Raw genomic sequence first — 15,124 nt, 5'->3', positions numbered from 1 at the left:
ATGATTGTCTGCTGCTTTCACGGAGGGAGGGGTGAGGCTGTACCCAGAACCACCCGCGACAATGATTTTTGTCCCATCAGGCACTGGGCTCTCAACCCAGAATTCCAAGGGGCAGGGAGACTGCGGGAACTATGGGATAGCTACGGAATAGCTACCCACAGTGCAACGCTCCAGAAATCGACGCTAGCCTCAGACCATGACGCACACCGCCGAATTACTGTGCCTAGTGTGGATGTGTGCTATCGAAATTATAATATCTGTTTTATAAAACCGGTTTAAGTTAATTCGAAATTATCCCGTAGTGTAGACGTACCCATTGACTTGGCTACTGTTGATTAAGACCCCCATTCAGTCCTCCCCACTCCAGAGGATGTCTTAATTGCTTCTGGCATCATCAAAGGCACATCCTGGCTAGTGAGATGAGCATTTTAGCTCTGGAGGTTTCTGGTTCTTTCTCTGGTGCATTAGCCAAGATGGAGGTTGTCTCACTTAGTCCCATGACAAATCCTATTGAAGTCCCAGATGCTGCATAGTATTCCCTTTGAAGTCACCACACATTCCCACATTTTATATTGGAAGGTGCAGTATTGTTAGTAGTCAATCAGCAATCTTTAGTATTGACATTTTAAAATAAAATTAATTAAATTTTTTTATTAGTACAAAGTTTTGTAAACTTTCTATCAAAGCCTAAATTTTGGAGTTTAAATATTGACAGTAGCCCTTTTAAAAACTTTATGGTAGTAATATGGTGGTAGTATGGTAATTTTAATAATTATTAACCTTGAATTGTAAGCATGACTTTTAAAATACTTTCAGATAAAAATGTTAAATAATTGGCTGGTTTAAATCTGGTTTTATTTCAACTTTTATCTGCACGAGTTATGATTAGCACTTAAAAAGAATGTTTGTATTTAATGTAATATTAGAATGATATGGTTAATTTTATTATACTCTACAAGTTATTTTTATTATATAATTGTATTATGAGTCTGTGCTTCTGCTAAACAATATATCACTGTAATGTGCTCTTATTGTTTTCTTCTTTCAGTCCTAATGCAATATTAAGATTAAGATTTAATCACTTTGCCACAGAATGCAGTTGGGACCATATGTATGTTTATGATGGAGATTCAATATATGCACCTTTAATAGCTGTATTTAGGTGAGTATTTTTATTTACTAGTTATTTAGTACTAGTATTAGTATAAAATATCATTAACGTGAGGAAAAAGTAGTACTAGACTTTTTAATTTGCTGTTGGTAGTTTGCTCTCTCTCACTAATATTAGTGGGAAATATAGACTGATGGAAGCATAAGTTGCCAAATGGAAATGCAACATAATAGAACTTTTTTGCCTCTGTGTAAGACAAAATTCCTCTTCTGTCATATTTTCAGTGCTGACATTGCACTGGAACGTTAATGCTAATATGAATGCCATCCTAGAGAGAATGAGTTTCCAGTAGATTCCTGATATCAACTGAGGGTGGTTTTTTTTTTTTTTTTATTAAATGGAAGTGGGGGACTGGCCAGACAAAGGATAGAGGAAATGCTTAATATAGTGTCAAAGTTAGACTCAGGACTCACAGTTGTGTCAGACCCACTCTGTTTTATTAGCACAGCGCTCTGCTAATAACACCAGATAATGTGAGCACCATGCAAGACAGAAACTATCTTATTTATACAGATAAAAGGGGGAGCACTTAGCAGGATCAACAAAGGAAGCAGAATCTGATAAGTTTACCTGGGCTAGCCATGCATATCTTATTTCTCTTACTAACTATTACCCATCTTCTGTTAATGTTTTGCCATTAGCACCCTTGTTTATGCCTAATGTTTCTTTTCCGGCAACCTGTATTTCAACATTTTTTATTTCTGCTTAAAGGTACATACAACATTTCTTTAATCCATTTTTATTTTTACAATATAATTCATTCTACTTTCAACAATCCTCCTTTTGGTCAAGCGCACGCCATGACCAACATTACTGGGTTCCACAATTAACTGTTCCTTATCTCTTTGTTTATCAGCGATATTTCAAATTATTATATTAGCACTTTGTTTTGGGGCAGTCACCTGGGAGGTGACACACCGTGGCATTTTGCATTTTGTATAACAGGAGATTAACTGAAAGCATACAAAAATCATTAGATTCCAAACAGGATAGTTCAGGGCTCCCTGAAACAACCAGTTTCTAATATGGCAGATAAATTGAACAGGTTACTTAGCCACTTCCATAAAGAACTCGGCTTTACATGGGGAAGATATGCGATTTGTTCTAAGTGGCTAGCCACGAGTTTATTAGCTAATGGTATACATGTCAGGTATAAACAGACAACATGTGTTTAATGAGTGACAGCAAGGTCCCTCCTTTGGTCTGGCGCCAGCACTATGTGAATCAAATGCCTGCAACGGTATCTGGGGGGGCCGCTCTGTCAGATCGCCCCTGTTTCTTTGGCCAGGGCTTTAAAACTTTCTCCGGTTTTATTTGCCATTATTTTAACTACTGCTTGTAACCTCAGGAGCCTTTTGCCTGGTGTATTACTCCCCCAAGTGGGATAAAGGAACTGCCAATAGCCTCTTTCCAGGTGTCATTACTGTTTCATATTGTGTTAAAAGACAAGGTCCTCCAGTGAGGTCTGCGGGAATTGAGTGGGATAGCCAGGACAGGAACACCAGTTTGAGAGTGGGCTGGGATGTGGCTGCAGACCCAGCATTTAGAAATAATAAGGGTCTGAGCTATTCACACTTGCTGCTGGATAAAAGAATTGTATTGTGGACTCCCAGACCTTAGGACACCAGCAGCGAGGAACAGGCACCACCAGAGGCGCATGTTGGAGCAGGGCCCTTCTGGTTCTGACAACCTCAACTGAGGGAACTGCAGTCACAGTTTTATGTTCACCAGGCAGCAGGCGCTAGGCTCACTACTGCTTCTTCTTGGGCCTTGCTTTATGTAGTCGTCTGCTTCTGGCAACCCTTATGAGAGCGTAGATTGTAAGGGTTGTTTCTCTACGTCTTCTTCTGGAGTCAAAATTGACTCTGCATGGTCCTGAGGTGATGATTGGTTTACTGGGGGTGGTACATTCTTACACTGTGAAGCATGCATCAACTCTGAGATGCCAGACAGTTTAACAGCCGTCGGGGTAGTAAGAAAACTGCTTATCCAGTGGCCAGTATATCTCCCTTCTACTACTCTGCTGTTCCCAACTGGCCTGGGTCTATCACAATATATATCTTCCTACTGTATTTTCCTCTGCATGCATCCGGTGAAGTGGGTTTTAGCCCATGAAAGCTTATGCTCAAATAAATTTGTTAGTCTTTAAGGTACCACAAGTACTTCTCGTTCTTTTTGCTGATACAGACTACCATGGCTACCACTCTGAAACCTATGTTATGTATTGTATATTGTACATTATATAAAATTTCCTTTTGAGTTTTCCTTAGCTTAAAATTTATTTTAAATTTGCTGTGTGGTTATCCACTGTTTTATGTACAGTATGTGTTTTTCCTCTGCTTCAAAGCAGTTATGTATTGATTCAGTTTTTCTTTTTAAAGTTTTTAGTCCAAAATTTATTTTACTTTCCTGTGGAAATTACATTTTCCCATAGAATTTAGTTAAAAATCAAACTTTTTGCATGTGAACTAATTAGTAACAAAGGGGGAGATTTTCAAAGGCACAAATGTCTTTTAGGTGCCCAGATGTGTCAAAGTCAGTGAGAGTGGAGCATCTAAATGCCATTTGTATCATTGAAAAAATCTTTCCCAAAGTGGTCTTTAATAGTTAGCTTCCAGCATTTTAATGGCATTGCATGTGCATAGATAGCAAACTTATGTGGAATTTTGTTTTGTTGCAAAAAACAATTGGGAAACTGTCTCTCTCAAGGTGTAGAAGTGTTCATAGGTTTAAGCCCTGCTTTATTCAATATAATTTAAATAGGCTCCATAAGATTTCCAAATTATGTTGGATATATGATTAATGGTTGAATCATAATTTTTATTTTATTATTACCATTAGTAAGAATCCTTCATTTAATCTCTCTTTTCCAGTGGTCTAATAGTCCCTGAGGTGCGGGGAAATGAAACTGTTCCTGAAGTAGTTACTACATCTGGCTATGTGTTGCTACACTTTTTTAGTGATGCTGCTTATAACCTAACTGGATTTAACATATTTTACTCGTAAGTATTTGTTTTTTAAAATAATTAAGTTATTTTATGAATTAGGGCTATTGCGTTCTTCAGGAGAATTACATACTTGTAGACTATATTTGTCTTTTGATTGGGTTAAAGGTATTAATGATGTCAGGAAATTATTCACATGGATAAGTCTTTCATTCCAGGATGTCCAAAAGGTTTTTATGGGTTGAGAGTGAATGATAGAAGTTTTTAAAAGCAGTAAAACAAGGTGAAACATATTTCAGCATAGAATGTCCCAAACCCTTGTTCCAGTAATAGTCTCACCAATACCATATGAGGCGAAAGTACCACTTTTCTACTCTCTCAATATTTCCTGTTTTTTCTATCCAATGATTCCTGTCCTCTAAGCCCCAACTTTGCAGATCTGAGGTCCTTTGAGTCAAATACCCAGACTCTGATAGTGGCCGGTACAGGTGCAAGAACCTCACAATAGGTATTTGTGGGATAATCTTCCTTCTATATTAGGTCATCCTGATCCTAATAGTTAGAGGTTAGTTTAAGCCTTGAACCAGAACATTTAATACCCCTTCCAGAATGTTGTTGTTAATGATAATAACTAGATATTCTGGTCATCTAATGTTTCAATCCCTTTTTTTAAATCTTAAATTCTTTGCCTTAACAATTTCTGTGGCAATGAGTTCCACACTGTAATTGTGTGTTGCGTGAAAGAGTATTTCCGTTCATCAGTTTTTAATTTGCTAATTTTTAATATTATTGAATGCCCTGTTTTTGTTTAATGAAGCAAGGAGAATTGACACTCCTGATTGATCCTCAGTATAGCTTTAATTATTTTACAAATTTTTATCATGTTCTCTCTTATTCATCTCCTTTATAAATTGAATAATCCCACTCTTTTCAAACTCTCTTCATATGAGAGTTTTTCCATACCCTTGATCATTGTTGTTGACCTTCACTAAACCCTGTCTAATTCTTCCATATGCTTCTTGAGATGGTGGGATTAGTGCTGCACACAATATTTTAGAAGAGGCCTCACAATTAACTTATATATTGGCACTACAATATTGTCTGTGTTGCACTTTATTCTGTTCTTTATACATCCTATCATCTTGTTTGCTTTTTTGATCCCAGCTACACATTGAGCAAAGGTCTCCATTGAATTATCTACAAGGAGATGGTTCAGATTCTCACGGAGGATAGGTCCATCAATGGCTATTAGCCAGGATGGACAGGGATGCAAAACTAGCTCTGAAATGTCCTTAGCCTCTGTTTGCCAGAAGCTGGGAATGAGCAACAGGGGAAGGATCACCTGTTCTGTTCATTCTCTCTGAAGCACCTGGCATTGAAAATGTTGGAAGACAGGATACTGGGCTAGATGGACCATTGGTATGACCCAGTACGGCCATTCGTGCATTCTTATGTTCTTCTGTAATGTATAGTAGTTTTCCTTATGTTGCTTTTATTACATGAGGGAGTTATCCAGTGTTTGAGAATCCTTTGGCCATGTGATTTTGTATATGCAGTTAGACTATAATATAAAGGTCTTGAAAGATATTCTTCCTTTTTTGGCATGTGTGATTGCAGTTTTGTCACACAGAATAAACTACTTAGTGCTTTCAGGTGACAGCAAGAAAATATAGCCATCTAAACAATTTATTGTTGTTGTAATTATTTTCCCCAGTTGTTCCCAAAGTTCTGTGACCCTGTCTGCTTATCTTGGAAGTCAATGGCAATATGACATGGCATTCTTAACTACAGTGTGTTCAGTATTCTTTTATATCTCAAAAACGCCAATACATGCTATTAAATTATTATATTGGAAGAGTCATAAATAACTGAAAAGTTGCCATCTGTCCTTCAGTGTATATGGAAAGGGATACTAATTAATGAATCCCTATTTCCTCTGCCCTCCTGTTACTGATTTTATAGTAAAGAAGTCTCAGACATAAGCTTTTCACTAGCCAGCTTTCATTGCTATGCTTATGGAGAAGATATGATTACTATTCTTTCTATTTCTTCACTACTTGTTATTTAGGAGTAAATTCAGTCTTATATGTATTTCAAGTTTACCAGAACTTCTGCTGCTTTGTCTCTTTCCTCCTGCACTGCTTCGATAAGCTCTTCTTCAGGGACTTGGACAGATAGTCCTCTCATTTCCCACCTTCAGATGGATCCTTCCTCTGCCCTTTGCTCTGTTTCTGCATTAAAATTTTTTTTTTTGTTAAACAACTTAATTTTGCTGTTTGCCATCACTCTCCTATGAGCTCTAAAGTTCTAGACATGATGATAGGCTACCCCGCACTATGTGCTTGTTTGTGCCTTCCAGGTAATCTTCCTCGAGTGGGAGAATAGAGAAATAACGTAACATTGTTGGTACTGAACCATCTAAAGAAGATAAAGGAAGCAGCCTGGTTATTTAGTCACTGTATTGGGCCTGGCAGTACATAATGAGCAGGACTTACTGCTTTCACAGTCACCACAGCAGCAAGGAGATGAAAGGCACCTTCTGTTCCAGATATTTTTCTTCCTTGTGAATGCCATATCAGTGCTGTCAATCTGGCCCTTTTCACTAGCACTAATTAAACTTTAAAACCCTTAATTTTGGAAGGATGGGAGGGCGGGAGGAAAGCTATTTTACTTTAATTTGGTGCTCAGCACAGGCGCATTTAATTATAAATATTTTATAACAGGGGCTTTGTATCATGGCTTTACGGGTCTGAGAACAAAAATAAGAAACTATATTAAAGCATATGAAAAAGCCATCCTGGCAGACGTGATGGAAACACTTTATACTGTTAACAAAATAAATATAGGGAAGATCCAAAATTGAGTTGAAGCACAAAACAAATTACAGAAACAGAGGCTTCCACACACCACAGGGTTAACTTTATTGGAAGGATAATATAAAACCAGGGCTGGCTCCAGGCACAAGCGCAGGAAGCAGGTGCTTGGTGCGGCCAATGTAAAGGGGCGGCACGTCCGGGTCTTCAGCGGTAATTCGGCGGCGGGTCTCTCACTCCGTCCGGAAGGACCGGCTTCCGAATTGCTGCCAAAACACGAAGCGGCATGGTAGAGCTGCTGCCGAAGTGCCACTGATCGCAGCTTTATCTTTTTTTTCTTTTTTTTCCCCTTCACTGCTTGGGGTGGCAAAAAAGCTGGAGCTGGCCCCGTATAAAACAACTTCTCTTACCCTCCACTGGTTATTAAAAGGTAACATCGATTTTATTTAGAATATAAATAACTGGTTAAACAATGTCTAAAGAATTTTAGTCTTTGTGTTTTTCCTTCTTCATGGATCTTTGATTGTGAAGTTTAGATTCAGTTCTTGGTGCAAAGCCAGTCCTGCATAGTGCAGCACAAGGAGACCTCAGTTCTGATTCTGTTACTCTTTGTAAGCCGAGTGAGTAATTTAACCTTGGTGCATCTCAGATCTCCTGTCTGTAAAATGGTGATTATATTTGCTACATTTGTATCAGTGATTGGAGATTTTCAAATAAAAGGAGCTGTATACTGCAAATGCAAATTATTATTGTAATGTGTCGTATGAAAAGCTCTACCCAGCTCTCTCGTTTCTTTGTTGCCTTATTTTATATATTTATTTTTACAGCATTAATTCCTGTCCTAACAATTGCTCTGGGCATGGGAAGTGTACAACTAGTGTTTCCATTCCAAGCCAAGTGTACTGTGAGTGTGACAAATATTGGAAAGGCGAAGCCTGTGATATTCCATACTGTAAAGCTAACTGTGGGAGCCCAGATCATGGCTACTGTGATCTGACAGGCGAGAAGCTGTGTGTGTGCAATGACAGCTGGCAAGGTAAGTTATTTATATATATATTTATGTCTTAGAATCAAATCTATATGAAAGAAGAGCCCTCATTTACGTATCTTATCTGCTATGCAAATATAAATCTTTAAAACATAAATATAAACAGTTCATTTAAAAAATATACTTTCCAAATAAGCTCAAGAATTGTATCTGGATCTAAATGTACTTTGGGAACCAGGTTTATTTTAGTGAAATCAAAGGCAGGTAATTTTAACTGAAGTTTACTATTTGACTTATGAGTGAGTCTATTGTAAAATCAAAATGGTGGAACTGAAAAGACCTTTTGGGTCATCTAGTTTAACCTTCTGCATGAAGCAGCATTCTCCTCTTTGTACTAATGAGTGTAACGCCGATCACCTTGGATGTCATCAAGAGGGATCAAACCTATGATCTCTAGAGCCAAATGCACAGACCTCTACTACATGAGCTGAAATAAAGACATGTCTCTTAGCTAAGACTATAACAGGCTCATCAATCTCTAGCTGGCCTAGTCACCACCAGAGCGGGAAAGAGTGCCTATCTGAGCAGACAGGTTACTTAAGTATAAATAATAATGAGTCCCTCCAAATTTTTGAATATATTAGGCTAAGGAGATAGGCTTAGCCTATTAGGCTTAGGCTAAGGCGATAGCTGTCTTTAAAGATGCTTAATATCTCTTTTTTTCATATTTTTTTTTATTCCTTATGGATCCTATGTTGTTTTCCTTTCTTAATTATTCTTTTCCCATTCAAAGTCGGTGTTTTATATTTCAAGTACGTAATTCACTTATGAAAATGGGATATAGGCTCCTAAGTCATCTAGATAGTTTTGAAAATTTTACCTTTAGTCTAAAGGCCTCTTAACAATCCTAGCAGGATTAGCTTCTTTCTTGTTTAAATTTCTGTTTTTTCTCTTGAAAAGGTATGGTTAAAATTACTCCATATAACAGATCTGTTCCTGCATATATTGGTGGTCACTGTTTGTTACTTGAGTGACACAAATAATTTACTAATTTTTACTCCTGTTAGCACTCAGCCAGTACACCAAAGAGAGAATGAGATGTGTTAAATTCTTTTTGTGAATAATGTACAATACTGTTTTGTAAATGTCAATCAATACTGCCTTGTAAATCTATTTAAGGCAATAGAGTTACACTGGGATCATTCAGGGCATGCTCTGAGGACAGAGTTGATTGGCACAGATGTTACTGAGGCCTGTAGAACCTTTATTATTGATAATGATGCATAAGAAAGGAAGCACCCAGGTTCATTCTTATGTAGTCCAAGTGAAATTGTAGAACTGGGAGATAGGAAATCACTAGTTTACTTGTGCACTTAGTATATGTGATACTGAATCACTGACAGACAATGAACATGAAACTGAAAATTGCCAGTTCAGCAAAATCAATTTTCTGGGTAGATCCACACTTTAAGAGAAGACTGACTTTGCTGTGTGGCCCCTTTTCCAGCAGAAGGAAGCCATAAATCTAAAATCCTAACTCCATTTTCTTAGCATATTCTCTTCATCTAGCAGACATCTCGCTAAACCATTCATTCTTGCAGTAGGTAGGCTAACAGACAATAATTTGTTCAGTGATTATTTTTTTCTCAAAGTCCTTGAGGTCTTTGATGAATTTTTCTCTTTGTTCTGTATGTTCCCAATGTTCTAATGTGGATGATGAGTGGGTTTTCTTTAATGCTCTTCACAATTCTTTCTGCCATTCCTTCAACCTGGTGATATTTGAAAGCACTATTGTAGGAATGACCCCGGGCCCACAGGCCTGGATACCTTATTATTGAGGCATTTTGTTCTTGTCTGCAAACTGGGCACACCCTGTTTCTTATCTCAGGAACTTGGCCTTCCTCCATCCTCCCCTGTACTTTCACACGGACGGCCCCGTCTGCATCTGGCGGTGTTTTGTAACTTCCCCCCTTTGCTTTTTCCCAGACTGCTGTGTTTGCAGCTGGGGGTGTTTTTGCAGTTTGCTATGCTGTTGAGCTCGTGATGGGAGATTTTTGTAAGAAATGTTGATTTGTGCTATGCAATTGCGCATGTGTAATCTAGATAATAAAAGAGGCAGGTGAACTCAGAAAAGCAGCTTTTTCACCTCCTCGTTTATCCTGCAAATTGGTGTCGAGTCTTTCCTTCACACTATATTTTGTTTAATCATTTCTTACTTCTAAATGCTCTTTTCTACAATTCATAAACTTTTTCAGTACCTTCTAACTAAGTTGGCATCTGTAAAAGCTGTCTGATGCCTTACCATTTCTGCTGCTTTACCAAGTACTTTAAATATTTGGTAATTTCCTGAAAACCTGTAAAGGTATTGCTTTATCCATTGTAAATCCATACATTCTATCCTTCTTAGAAATAACTTCCCGTTATCTCTTGCTTGCACATCCTGTTTTGTTTAGTTTGTTCAATCCATATGCACATGGGAGTTATTCTGTTGGACTATATTATCTGGATCAAGTTGTCAATTTATTACAAAAATCTTTCTCTGGTTCAGACAAAAAGAACATGCAATGTTATACTGTATATGGTATTTTTTTTTGACAATGGTGACATCTTGTGGATACTGTGGAAGAAGGATCTTTCATGTACATTGATAATACCTCCCTACATCATGTTGTGAGGATAAACACATTAAAGGTTTTGACACATGTTGAGATCTACTGATGAAAGGTGCTATGTAAGAGGTGATATATTAGGTATTAGCATAGTAAAGATAAGGGCTATGAGGAAAGAGAAGAGAGTATTCATTGGAACAGAATACAGTAATTGTTTTTAAAACCTCTTCTAATCATGGGTCTGATCAGAAAAGCTATTTTCCTTAATTTGGTTTTATATGAGATTGGAAGCCATGCATTTTGCTGAACAAGGAACTAATGGTGTAAATGTTTTTCAAATCAGCTGCTGCTCATAAAATTATAGAATTGTGCCCTGACAGTTGAATTAAATGTTCATGGTCTGAAAACTCTATTTAAATTGTTTGACATCTATTTATTTTTAATGGAAGATATGTATTTTCTTTACTGTAGTAGAGATAGTTTGTATTAATAACACAAAAGACAGAAAACCCAGTACTCCCTTACAGCAGCCAGTGTAAAGGGAGACTGAAAGATCACGGAAGAAAACCCATTATAATGAAGTTCCATTGTCGTTCTAGAGAAAATGTAATGGGTTTGTGCTGTTTCCTTCCTGATCCTTGTTGTAGGTATTCTAATTCTAACCTATAATTATACCTAATTGGGATTGCCAAGGGAAAGATGGTGTTAGACTGGAGCACGCTTCACTTCAGCTAGCCTGTGCTGGCACTACAGCTCATAGAAGGCTGTTACAAGTTAAAGCCATTTTGAACAGATCTGTCTTTACTCTTAAATTGCACTGGGGACTGGGCCTAGAATTAGGGAGGCACAAATCTGTCTTAAAACCACCTACTCCCTGTCCTTTCCTGTACCTAGCACAGTAACTGAAGAACTGAGAGAATCTGGCTGAGGCAACAGTATTGGCTATTACATTATTGGAATCACTTTAAGGCATTCAGATTTTTAAAAAGATCACTTAATAGGATGCTCTTATGAAAGATATCCCCAGTGGCTAAAGAACTGTATTGTACTTGATACATTTTATTATTGGAAAACCTAATAAAATTTGAGAAACATAATTAAGAAACTCACTAGCAGTAAATGGTCTAATGACTGTTTGAACTATATTTAATTAGCTAATCAGATCAGATTACTTTTCATTACTACATTTAGAGTTGTCCAGATGCCACAGACATACTTATGCACTGAAACTGTAAGAAAATACTAATACATTAAAAATGAACTTTACCATTGCTATCCTTTGTTTCTAGTATTTGCAACAATTTTATAAACGTTTTCTCAATATGGCAATTATTTTTATATTCCCTGTTCAGATAAAGATCCTAACAGTATCCAAGTAAAATATTATCTGATTTCTATAGAACTATTTCTCCAGTACGACATACAACAGTGGTGGGCAACCTGCAGCCCAACAGGGTAATCTGATTGCGGGCCGCGAGACATTTTATTGAGGTTGACTGTCCACAGGCATTGCCCCCCGCAGCTCCCAGTGGCTGTAGTTCTCTGTTCCTGGCCAATGGGAGCTGTGGGAAGCAGTGCCTACCGGCAAAGGGATGAGAGCTGCAGGGGTGGTATCTGCGGATGGTCAATGTCAGCAAAATGACTCATGGCCTGCAATCAGATTACTCTGATGGGCCGCATACGGCCTGTGGACTGCATACTGCCAACCGCTGATGTAGAACCATATGGTGATATGGTTGTATTCATATGATGGAAATTAATTTTTTTTCTTTGTGGAACCATATTCTATACTAACCTTGAGGTCAAATATTCAGGTAAAATGATCCTAAATATGTCAAGTTATACTAATAAGGAAAAAAAGATGATCTCAAGATTCTCTCATTGTTTTTATGCCAAACAAAAATGTCCCTACTTTGTCAAAACATTTTATCTTTGGACTGTACTCTCATACTTGTAATTTATTTAAAAGGAGAGAGAGAGCAAAAAAAAGTTTGATTAAAATAAAAATGGAAGAACCTTTTAACACCCCCTGCTCCATTTTGCCTAGTAGATAATTCCTGTAGTGTATTTACTAATGGAACACTGTATATACTAACAGTTTTCACATGCAAAATCATGATTAAAAATTTGACATTCTTTACATTGTTTTAATGGATTTCCTTCACTCAATCTTAGAATGTCAGAGTTGGAAGTGACCTCAGGAGATCATCTAGTCCAACCCCCTGCTCAAAGCAGGGCTAATCCCCAGACCGATTTTTGCCCCAGATCCCTAAATGGGCCCCTCAAGGATTGAATTTACAACCCTGGGTTTAGTAGGCCAATGCTCAAACCACTGAGCTGCCCCTCCCCCCAAAATGATTTATAATATATGGACATACACCTATCTCATAGAATTGTAAGGGAAGGGTCATTGAGTCCAGCCCCTGCTTTCACTAGCAGGACCAAGTACTGATTTTGCCCCAGATTCCTAAATGGCCCCCTTGAGGATTGAACTTACAACCCTGGATTTAGCAGGGCAATACTCAAACCACTGAGCTATCCCTCCCCCCCCAGTGTTCAGTCTATGAAAATTGCCCAAAAGATTTACAGAGAATTGCAGTGTCAGTTCCAGAAACATTCTGAAGGGTACAAGATCTTCCTTTCCATTTAACTAAGTAGTCCCTGGAAAAGATGGGAAATTCCAGTTTATTTGTAAAAAATTAAACAAGTTCAGAAGAAAACTGACTTGATACAAATAATACATAGAAGGTGGCAAATTAACTATTTTTAAAAAGCAAAGCAACTTGTAGGTTTACCTCCACTCTCCTTCCAAAAGCAATCAGTAGAGGCAGGTACTGCATTAAGCTATTCTAAGTTTGTTTTATACCCGAAAAAGTCGGCTGTTGACTTGCTGGTCACCCCAGCAATATTACAGCTACCATACAATGTCACTGGACAAGGTAGCTTGGCTAAGTGCCTTCTTTCATGTGATTTTTTTTGCATGCGCACAGTTTGCTATACCACACAGTACAGAACTCTTGATTGTCCCTTCTGGCCTTGGAATCTATGAAATTAAAGAAGCAGATAAAAGATACTGGAAAGAATGTATGTAGAATTAAAAGATATGGCGTGAATGCCATGGAAATAGGCAACACTTACTTTAAGAAGTCTGATTTTCCCTTCTCTGCGTTGATAGAGTGTGTGATGGGATGTGCTCCCTACACTGGCCCTGAGAGAGTGGAATTAGGCCAGCTGGTCTCAGTGAGCCAATTATGCTGCAAATGAGGGAGATTTAGGTTAGGGGAGGTTGCTAGTTAGAGGGAAGCTAACCCATGAGGGAATAGCCAGGGCTTCTATAAAGCCAGGACGCTGGCAACACTCAGACTGCAGGGAGGAAGCCTGCAGTCTCTCTCTCTCTCTCTCTCTGAGGTAAGGAAGAAGGAGGGGGGATAGGAGCCCTTGAGAAAGAGTTTGCCTAATAGAGAGGGATCTGACTACAAAGGCTGATGAAGCAGAAGCTTAAAGAAGCATATTCGGAAGTAGACAACACTAGGATTGGTGAAATCCTAGACCTTAGTTGCATGCTATAGGGCCCTGGACTGGAACCCTCAGTAGAGGGCAGGCCTGGGTTCCCTTACCATTCACTGCAGAGTGGTATTGCTAGGGGCAGTAAATGGGAAGACTGCTTGAGTCACATAGTTAGAGGACTTCCTGACACTGCTGGTGCAGAGAGACTTTGAAAGACCCACGCTCCCCCCTCGGAAGGGAAATCACATGACTTGGCCAGAGGGCAGAGTCATGGAGCAGCTGTACCTTGACTGTGAGCAGAAGAAGAGCTGCAATGGTGCAAGAGAAGAGGTGGGGTGCTGAACCGGATGTTGCTAATCCTCAAAATTGCCAGAAGGGGTGCCACCCAGCGGTAAGCAGAGCATCCCATGATAATATGCAACAATGTAACAGGGGCATAGTGAGCTCTTTACTACTAACAGGGGCATAGTGAGCTCTTTACTACTGCATTAATGGAAAAAATGATTCTAATAGAAATGCTTGGAGAAAATATGAGGATAACTGGTCACACGTGAAACTATAGCATCCTTTTGCAGTTCAAAGTGTATAGTGCTCACTTTATATTTATTTTTTATTACAAATATATGCACTGTAAAAATGATAAAAGAAATTGTATTTTTCAAAGCACATCATACAAGTACTATAGTGCAATCTCTTTATCATGAAAAGTGAACTTACAAATATAGAATTATTTATAAAAATAACTGCATTCAAAAATAAAACCAATGTAAAACTTTAGAGCCTACAAGTCGACTCAGTCCTACTTCTTGGTCAGCCAGTCACTCAGACAAACAAGGTTGGTTACAATTTTCAGGAGATAATGCTGCCTGCTTCCTGTTTACAATCTCACCTGAAAGTGAGAACAGGCGTTTGCATGGCAGTGTTGTAGCTGGAGTTGCAAGATATTTATGTGCCAGATGCGCTAGAGATGTATTTGTCCCTTTATGCTTCAGCCACCATTCCAGAGGATATGCTTCCATGCTGATAACTATCCAAAGCAGTGTGGACTGACACGTGTTCATTTTCATCATCTGAGTCAGATGCCACCAGCA

General features: G+C 38.4%; 1 protein-coding gene across 2 annotated transcripts in view; it reads left to right on the top strand.

The window, feature by feature from the left end:
- The window catches only part of ATRNL1 (attractin like 1), a 1,085,315-nt gene that overhangs the window by 117,768 nt on the left and 952,423 nt on the right, over positions 1-15,124 (top strand). For both annotated transcript variants that reach the window (XM_075072516.1, XM_075072517.1), the window contains exons 3-5: positions 1,049-1,162; positions 4,045-4,173; positions 7,757-7,965. In XM_075072516.1, the coding sequence (XP_074928617.1) occupies positions 1,049-1,162; positions 4,045-4,173; positions 7,757-7,965 (452 nt within the window). The remainder of the gene's footprint in view (positions 1-1,048; positions 1,163-4,044; positions 4,174-7,756; positions 7,966-15,124) is intronic.

This window comes from Chelonoidis abingdonii, chromosome 15, assembly GCF_003597395.2.
Source record: "Chelonoidis abingdonii isolate Lonesome George chromosome 15, CheloAbing_2.0, whole genome shotgun sequence".
Taxonomy (NCBI): Eukaryota; Metazoa; Chordata; order Testudines; family Testudinidae; genus Chelonoidis; species Chelonoidis abingdonii.
This window is presented reverse-complemented; position numbering and strand designations above follow the sequence as displayed.